The sequence below is a fragment of the Podarcis filfolensis genome (assembly GCF_964270895.1).
Source record: "Podarcis filfolensis genome assembly, chromosome: 1".
Classification (NCBI taxonomy): Eukaryota; Metazoa; Chordata; class Lepidosauria; order Squamata; family Lacertidae; genus Podarcis; species Podarcis filfolensis.
In genome coordinates, this window is record NC_139604.1 from 121719993 (window position 1) to 121729822 (window position 9830).

The 9830-nt window shown below is 44.6% G+C and overlaps 1 protein-coding gene across 1 annotated transcript in view; it reads left to right on the plus strand.

Annotated features, from left to right (window-relative positions):
* Window positions 1-9160, plus strand: part of EXOC3L4 (exocyst complex component 3 like 4) — a 31499-nt gene extending 22339 nt beyond the window's left edge. The window contains exons 9-11 of the mRNA XM_083612256.1: window positions 2282-2396; window positions 6753-6887; window positions 8903-9160. Of these exons, the coding sequence (XP_083468382.1) occupies window positions 2282-2396; window positions 6753-6887; window positions 8903-9130 (478 nt within the window). The 3' untranslated portion in view covers window positions 9131-9160. The remainder of the gene's footprint in view (window positions 1-2281; window positions 2397-6752; window positions 6888-8902) is intronic.
* The last annotated feature ends 670 nt before the right edge of the window (window positions 9161-9830 follow it).

The following is a 9830-nucleotide window of genomic DNA, read 5'->3' on the forward strand; positions in this document are numbered from 1 at the left end:
TTGGCAAAAATGTACAGGATTTGAAGTGAAAAATGCTGGAATTGTTTAGATAAGGATGGCGATTTTTACCACGTGTAAAAAAACAAAAGTGTCTGGGGACAGTATATACAATGAACTTAGAAAAAATGTTTAGAGATACCGTACCCTCCCTAAAAGGCCGGAGGCATTTATTTTAAGAATGGTTGGGGATGAGATACCAGATGAGAAGTTGTGTTACACATCTTAAGCACCCCTTCTCAATCACTTTCTTGAATCCATCCACTGCTTGACGGACCCCAGAGCACAAATATCTCATGCAGCACCGGTTTTTCCTCCTTTCAGCCAGCAGGTGAACAGTGTCACCATCCTGGGATTCCCTGACGGATCCCACCCTGTGGCTGACGGCTTGGGGGGAATTCCAGAAGCGTATCCATCACTCAGGAAGCGAAACACAGACCCGCTCCTAAGCCAACTGGCAAAGGGGGATGCGGAGCTAGGCATTCTCATACCCTCCAACATTTCTCCCATGAAAATCAGGACGTCCCATTCCAAAACAATCATTCTACTATTTATAACCCCACAAATCTTACTGGGTTGCCCCAGCCACTCTGGGCAGCTTCCAACATATCTAAAAACATAATAAAACATTACATTTTCCTTTTAAAAAAACAAAACAAAAAACAAAACCTTCCCTATACAGGATTGCCTTCAGATGGCTGGGGGGTCGGATCATTCTATACCCTCCAACATTTCTCCAATGAAAAGAGGGACATCCTAAGGAAAAGTGGGGCATTCCAGGATCAAATCAGAAACTAGGATGGCTTCTCTAAATCAGGGGCATCCCTGGAAAATAGGGACACTTAGAGTGTCGGTGTTATGTACTGAGTTGAATAGGATCCAAAATGCAGCAGTCTGATTGGTCCTAAAACAATGCAGCTGTATGATTGGTCTGCAGGAGCCACCCAATCCAGCTCCAGGTGGAAGTGAATCCGCAGCCTGATTGGCCTACAGGTGAATCCCAGAATTAGCCAATCACGTGGGGCCCATTGTGTAAATAATGTATATAAAGCAGACATTCTGGAGGGACTTGCATTCCTCACTACTATGAGCTGAATAAAGAGCATGAAATCCACACTTGACTCCGGGTATATTTCACATTTGCAAGAAATTTAGAAACACAGGCTTTGTGGAACTCCTCAAGGGGTATCTTCACACACCCCAATTCCTGACCTGGAGGGAGAGAGGAATCCATCTTGGAAGAATGGTGGAGTAGAAATTTGAAAAGCCCAGCCAGCACATTTGGTGAAAAGACTTCTATATAGGATCTAAAAATACACAGATATATTAAAATGTAATCAATTTGTTAACTGATTAATCGTTTAAAAGCCAAAACCTTTAATTGGTGCATGACTCCTCTTTCGATTCTTCTCTTTATCATTACTCTGAGTTCATTCTTACTGGTATGCAGCGATCAAGCTGGCAAGTTGCCATCTAGCATGCAATTTAATTTCAGGCTTTTAATTTCACCTTCGCTTCTGTTCCTAACGATGGGAAATTAAAGCTTCTAATTAAGACAGAGGTTGGCAAAAATCAATTTGGATCTTTGGGAAATGCCATTTATTTTGAAGTTGTTAAAAGAGCAAGGCGTTTAATCAGGATAACCAGTGGGAAAATAAGCGGCCAAAAGAAAACCTTAAATTTCAACATCGTTGTATTTGGCCTTCTTTGGTCTTCCTTCATCAGAAATTAAAGTGAAATTATTTAGCTGTGGGTTCCTAGACTGCTTACTCTACACTAAATAGCAAGTAATGTGGGTGGTGCTGTGGTCTAAACCACAGAGCCTAGGGCTTGCCGATCAGAAGGTCGGCGGTTTGAATCCCCACGACGGGGTAAGCTCCTGTTGCTAGGTCCCTACTCCTGTCAACCTAGCAGTTCGAAAACACGTCAAAGCTCAAGTAGATAAACAGGTACCACTCCAGCAGGAAGGTAAACGGCGTTTCCGTGCACTGCTCTGGTTTTGCCAGAAGCGGCTTAGTCATGGTGGCCACATGACCTGGAAAAACTGCCTGCGGACAAACACCGGCTCCCTCAGCCAGTAAAGCGAGATGAGCACCGCAACCCCAAAGTCGTTCGCGACTGGACCTAACAGTCAGGGGTCCCTTTACCTTTTACCTTTAATGCTTCATGACTGCTGTAAGCAGAGAAAGGGGGTTGCTCTTTAAGAGATAAAGGATTCCAATGGAGTATTGGCTTTGTAAATTACACCTTAATGAACATTGACTTGTTGGCCTTTTCACTGCAGGATGAACTTGCAAACGACTTTTCACATCAACTGTGAAGAACTGGAGAAGACCCTAGCTGGTCTGATGCTGAGATACAGGAAATGCTTTTTAAATAAATTAAAGCTGGAAACACAGGTAAGAGGAGTATTTGCAATTCAAGAAGACGGCGCTAGAACCCAGCTGCTGAGATTCCAAGCCGCAGCAGGTCTTGTTGATTTCCTCCGTGAGATGCCATCACTGAGCCAGGCTGTGTACATAGGCAGATTGGCACACCATGCATTCAAAGCACACCCACCACACATTTAAAGCACATGGCTTCCCCCCAGAGAACTCTGGGAACTGCAGTTTGTTAAGCGTTCTATGAATCATGGCTCTGTAGCGAGGAGACTGCTGCTCCCAGAATTCTGAAATGAGAAAAGGGACTTACCGTAATTGAATTGCCGTTGTGAACTGATGAAATTTTATTTTATTATGAATCATGCCTCTTTGAATCAGGGCAGGCCTCTTTGAAAAGCGGATGGGGAGTATATCTTCCGAGCAGTTTAACGGACAGCCTTGCACATGTCCTTGGAGGAACAACCCAAACCACAGCTTCTTTCATGTGCTAGGCATGGGAGCAATTCTAAGAACTCGGATAACTTAATTTCTCACCATCGCTGCTTTCACTTTCGAGCAAAGCCAAGGTTGCAAACAACAGCGATGTTTTTGGCAACTGTAAAACCCCTTGCAAGGCAGAATTATTGTCAAAGGCAGACATCATCCTCACTTGCAAGCTGCTCTTGCTGTCTGCACAGGGGCTGGTGTGCCAGCATAGCTAACAGTCAGTGGCAGTGGCAGACAATAAGTACCACTGGTCAGTGGCCGATCACCTGCTTTCATAGAATCACAGAACTGTGGAGTTGAAAGGGAGCCCAGGGGTCATCTAATCCAACCCCCGGCAATGCAGGAATCTCAGCTATAGCATCCACGACTGATGGCCATCCAATCTCTGCTTAAAAACCTCCAAGGAAGGAGAGTCCAGCACCTTCCGAGGGAGACTGTTCCACTGTTGAACATCACTTGCTGTCAGAAAGTTCTTCCTTATGTTTAGTCGGAAGCTCCTTTCTTGTAACTTGAAGCCATTGGTTCGAGTCCTACCCTCCAGAGCAGGAGAAAACAAGCTCTCTCCATCTTCCTTGTGACAGCCCTTCGGATATTTGAAGATGGCCATCCTATCTCCTCTCAGTCTCCTCTTTCCATTCAAAACGTCCAAAGTCGAGTCCCCGTTATCTCCAGGCAAGGATGAGAATATTGCCTGTTTGCAACAGTGGAGTGAGTTAGTGTCGACAATATTTAGTGTGGCTTGCTGTAAGGCAGCTCCCCATATCCTATGGGTATTGCCCCAATTCCTCAGCCACCTCAGGCAAGCTGGGGAATGTGCATGAGTTCTAAATGTAGCTCTGGCAGGGTGGAGGGGTCTCTTAACTCCCAGCACCCTTAAGAAACTCCATTTCCCAGGATTCTTTGGGTGAAGCCCTGACTGTTGAGATTTGTGGATGTAAACAGAGCCCTACTGCCCCAGGGATTTTTCACATTTCCAGGACAGAGGCTTTAAACATACAGTGGTACCTCAGGTTAAGTACTTAATTCGTTCCGGAGGTCTGTACTTAACCTGAAACTGTTCTTAACCTGAAGCACCACTTTAGCTAATGGGGCCTCCTGCTGCTGCCACGCCACCAGAGCACAATTTCTGTTCTCATCCTGAAGCAAAGTTCTTAACCTGAAGCACTATTTCTGCATTAGCGGAGTGTGTAACCTGAAGCGTATGTAACCCGAGGTACCACTGTATACTGCGGACGTTACCATAGCATCAGAGACCGACAACGGTGCAGGAGGATTTTGCCCTGAGATGTTGTGATTACTTTCCTGGCGAGTGTGGATCCAAAAAAATACAATTATTTGAGGCATGCTTTTTCTACCCCAGAGCATTTCTCAAACATGGAGCAGATGATGCTCGGTCATTCCGTATGCATCAGCACCTCCTTGTCTTCGCAACAGAAATAGACTTGTGCTACTTTTTTAAAAAGCAGAGGCTGCTGGGCAGAGCACCAAGAAAAGCTGCTCAAAGTGATTTAGTACAGCTCGTTGACCTGCTCCTCTATCCCACTTTACTTTCCCTCTGATTTACATTTTAATTGGTTCCTGCCTCTTTAATACAGTTGCCAGCTGGTGGAAAAAGCTTATATTTATCTAGGGGAATACAGTTTAGGGATCTGAAGAAGCCCAGAACTCATGGAGGCATTCCAACTGCCCATAATCCCTTAATTAGGTGGAGCATCTACGGTAAATGCACACAGGCCACCCTTGACAATTACCAAAGCGATCTGCAGCGCTTCCTGTTTTGAGCCTTCCTCCTCCCACATGCCTGAACTGTCTCTAAAATCTTGCACCACACCCTAGATTTGAAGCACTGCACACACAGGGGTTTATTGGAAACACCTTGGGGGGATAACCAGGCAGAGGAGAAAGGGAGCAAGGAGGAAAGTGCTTAACCCTTCCCCCACCGCATCTCCACTTGAAATTGTCCTCCCCGCTGCACAGTTTCAAACAAGAGAATTCTGAGGGCAAAGATGGGAAAGGGTGAAGCAGCCCTCGCCGTCGGCTCCAAATACAGTGGACGCTCAGGTTGCGAACGTGATCCTTTTAGGATGCACGTTTGCAACCCACAGCGGCGCGTCTGCGCACTCGCAGGTTGCGATTCAGCGCTTCTGTGCATGCGCAAAGCGTGATTTAGCACTTCTGCGCATGCGCGACTCCCAAAACCCAGAAGTAACCCGTTCCGGTACTTCTGGGTTTCGGCGATCCGTAACCCAAAAAAACGCAACCTGAAGTGTCTGTAACCCGAGGTATGACTGTAATTCCTCCCCAAATGTGCTTTTCTTTAAAATTGTGCTTCTGTTACATGTGTTCATGCACAGCGTTCAAGGGATTCATAAATCCTAGTTCTTCAGCTCCACCACTGAGCTGAAGCCCTTCCCCTGGATATCGACTCATGTTTTTTCCTGGAAGCTGATTATAACATATGCATCATTTTGCATGCATCTAAGAGTAAGGTGGTCCTGCACTTTGAATCTAGGGTGAGAGAAAGTTCCGGGTATCAAAAACCTGGGAAACTGTTTACCTGTCTGTCAACAATCTCTTTTTAAAGTAGGAATGATAATTAGATTTTTACACTGACATAGAAAATAAACTATTCTCCTACCGTGAAACTTAATAGCCAATACATACTGCCTTATCTTTGGGTTTAGTTCCATTCCAGTAGGGCAGGGATGGGGCTGTTGTGGTCCTCCAGAGGATGCTATGCTCCAGCTCCCTTCAGCACCAGCCAGCATGACCAATGGTCAGAGTATGGGATGATGGGAATTGAACAGCTTGTGGAAGGTCACTGGTTCCCCACCCCTGCAATAGACAGTTGCAAGAACCTGTCCCCCAAATGATCTTCCCACATTTCTTGGGCATCCTGAGCTTTTATAGTGTGTAAACATGGTCCTCAGTATCGTATGTTAAAGTCTCCATGCCCAGACGTCCATTGTGAAGGGGCTATATTTATTTCCCAAACTTTGCATACATAGTTCCTGGCAAAGTTTAAAATGTTTCCCAGTAGATTCCAGTAGTTTTGTTTTCATGCCCACCTAGGAAAGAAGTGTTAGCAGATAGATCAATGGTGTTTTAACCAGGTTATTCTTAAATGCACTTGCATATCAGCAAAACATCGACACAGAAACAGGAGGGCTTGTCTGAAATATTCGTGGAATCATGTGCCAAGTACTTAAAGCTGGTTTAAAAGCTATGGGAAAAGACCAAAGGACCATGATCAAGATTTTGAAGAATGAGAACCCAAGGAGCCACAGAACAACCTTAGGCTCCAATCCTTTAAGGCCAGCTATAAGGAACCAGAGGTGCTTTTAGGGTGGCATGATCGGTGTGGCCATCTTAGGCACCATGCTGCAGGGGGCACTAGAGCAATGAAGTAGAACAGAGCCTGAGAGGCGGGGGCGCCGGATTTTAGCATTGCGCAGGGCACCACTGAAATTTGAGAGCCTGGTGTCTGCCACTGGAGGAATCTGGCCATACCAAATGGCGCTGATGGAAGTTGATGTCCAACAACATCTGGAGGGCCGTAGGTCCCTCACCTATGCAAGAGGTTCTTCTGGGTTAGGCAGGCCAAGGATTGCCATATTCATTTCGCGTTTCTCAAACTGCACTCCCCTCGTGGCAAATGGCAAAATGCTTTTGAAATGAAGGAGGCTTTCCCATGCAGTTTGTGAGGGGACCTGAGATGAGAGGCATATGCGCCACTCAAAGGGGTGGGGGATGTCCCAAAACTCTTCTGAGTACACCCCAAACCCCTGGGTAGGCTCTGGGCCATAAGGATTTGAGTAGGCCACATCTTAGAATCAAAAGAGATGCTTTAGTGATACCCATGACTGACGTGTGTGTGTGTTTCACCAGCCATTGTTCAAGAAAATTCTAAGCCAGGCCTGGGTCGTAAGTGGCGGAACTTTCGATTCGTTCATCATAAAAATATTGTCCATCATTGAGGAGTCTTCGGAACATCTAAAGCATCTAAAGGAACCCATCTGCAAGGTAATAGTAAGAGTAATAGTAATAATTAATAATTCAGTAATGATATTTTTAAAACAAATTTTTTTTCCCTTCCAGTAGCACCTTAAAGACCAACTAAGTTAGTTCTTGGTATGAGCTTTCGTGTGCATGCACACTTCTTCAGATACACTGAAACAGAAGTTGCCAGATCCTTCTATATAGTGAGAAGATGGGGAGGGGTATTACTCAGAAGGGTGGTGGGAATGGGTGGTTGGCAGATAGCTGTGATGAGCCTGTTGACGACTCTTAACGACTGCAATAGGTCTTACAGGAAAAAGCAAGGGGTGAGAAGGTGAAAAATGGCTTTGTCATGTATAATGAGATAAGAATCCAATGTCTTTGTTCAGACCAGGTCTCTCCATGGTTTTAAGTTTGGTAATGAGTTGCAATTCAGCAGCTTCTCTTTCCAGTCTATTTCTGAAATTCCTTTGTAGTAATACAGTATTTGTTTTGACTATGGCAGACCAACACTGCTACCTATCTGTAACTGATATTTTTTTAAAAAGTTTGTTTGTTTATTAAATTTATATTCATCACAGTTAACAGAATAAAATACAAGATAAAAACACAAGTAAGTAAATAAAACAAAAACATTCCTAACCTGTTGTAATGGTTCTAGGGGTTGCTCGTGCGTAAATCGGCGCCACACCTGGCTGGGTTACTTGGGTGAACTCTTTCTGTCCGGACAGCCACTCACCCATGGCTGTCTCAATCGCTGGCAGAATCCGTCAGTGGGCGTTTCTTGAACCTCTTCCAGCATAGAAGTTCTTTGACGCCAAGTCTCCGCCTACTCTCCCTGCGCGGAAGTCTTCTGCGCAGGGAGGGTGTGGGCAGCGGAGGACCCGTGCTCTCCCCGCTGGTCTCCGGCGAGGAGTCATGGAGCCACCTCACCGATTCCCCCATCTGCCGCCCTTCTCCACTGGTGCTACGCTGATTTCCTTCCCCAGAAGATGGGCTGCTTCTCTCCCTCCCGGGACGCTCTCCAGAATCCCTCTGGAGCCCTCCCTCTCCCTCTGCCTCCGATGGCAGTTCCCTGACACCTGTCTTTCACACAATGTACACATGGCATAGCGTATATAGAGATGTTTTGAACTATTGTCAGCCCTCATTCTGGCTGGGCCTCGTGGATGTTGTAGTCCCAGGGTGAACATCCTGTGCCCCTCCAGATGTTTCCGGACTACAACTCCCATCAGCCCCAGTCAGCATAGCCAGTGGTCAGGGATGATGGGAGTTGTAGTCCAATGCATTTGGAGGGGCATCCAGTTAGATTTCATTTATAGAGACCCTGAGGACTGGGCTGAAGCCTGACAAAATCTATTTCTTATGTCCATAGGATAACAACAGATTTCAAAAATGTAATAAGCAACAAATATATATACCCATATATACCCAGATATATAACGACCCAACTTATTTTAGTGATAGTAAGTTGTTTTTAACTGTTTTTAACATTAGGTTTAATTGTTGCAAACCTAGGACCTGAGGGTGGAGAGAGAGTAGATGATGATGATGATGATGATGATGATGATTTTCTTTTTCTTTTTCTCTCTCTTATTTACCTCTCACCATGTTTAGTGCACATCTAATTATGTACTTTTTGACCTTTCAATAAAGATGTTAAGGAAAATTATTATTATTATTATTATTATTATTATTATTATTATTATTATGCAATTTTAGTATTGTTGTTTTGCTTTGTATTGTTGTGTATTATTTTTGTTTTGCTTTGGTTGTAAATTGATTAGGGACATTATTAGTGGGATGCAACAGGCAGAATTAATAAGCCTAAAGGTAAGCATTGCAATACTTTGCAGTGACACGAATAGAACTTGATCTTACAGGCGGCTGTGCACTGAAAAACTCATCCAACAGGTTTCTTTTGGGTTCTCTGAATCTTTCCCAGTCCTTGTGGATTGGCATGGCAATAAGCCCCTGGCTGTGCTCTTGTGCTTTGGCCAACCCACTGTTGTTATTTTTATCGTTCTTGTTGTACGCAGGATTTTCTCAACGAGGTTCACAAGGATGTGGTCAAAGAGTATATCACGCAAACTCTCAAGCCAAGAGGCAGAATGAGGAAAACGAAACGGGACAAGGTCAGCAAAATAATGATTCAGGATGCCACAGATATTAACAACACAATGCAGAATCTGATAAGGAATTTCTGCCATTTGTATCTACCGTATTTTTTGCTCTATAAGACTCACTTTTTCCCTCCTAAAAAGTAAGGGGAAATGTGTGTGCGTCTTATGGAGCGAATGCAGGCTGCGCAGCTATCCCAGAAGCCAGAACAGCAAGAGGGATTGCTGCTTTCAGCGATCCCTCTTGCTGTTCTGGCTTCTGAGATTCAGAATATTTTTTTTCTTGTTTTCCTCCTCCAAAAACTAGGTGCGTCTTGTGGTCTGGTGCATCTTATAGAGTGAGAAATACAGTACATCGTAGCAGTGGATTGATGTGAAAGTACCTGAGGTTATTTAAATGCAAGTGAGCCAACGAAACCTCAAGATCTGTAACCTTTAAAGTTGATTCTTTCCTAAAATGTGTTAACAATATTCATTTTAAGAGTAGTGGGGTTAAAGGTAGAACATTAGAAGCTGTCTTAAGTGGAGTTCCATCAGCACTGACTACATCAGCCTTTTCCAACCAGGTGTTTAGGAATACAAGACTGTTGGGATTTACAGCCCAAAACATCTGGAATTGTTCGGAACCACAATATTAGAAGCTCTTGCAGATCAAGAAAAGTACCATCAAGGCCAGGCATAGGCAAACTCTGGCCCTCCAGATGTTTCGGACTACAATTCCCATCATCCCTAGCTAACAGGACCAGTGGTCAGGGGTGATGGGAATTGTAGTCCCAAACATCTGTAGGCCTGGAGTTTGCCTATGCCTGATCAAGAGGAAGTCCGTGTGGTAAGAGTCAAAAAATGG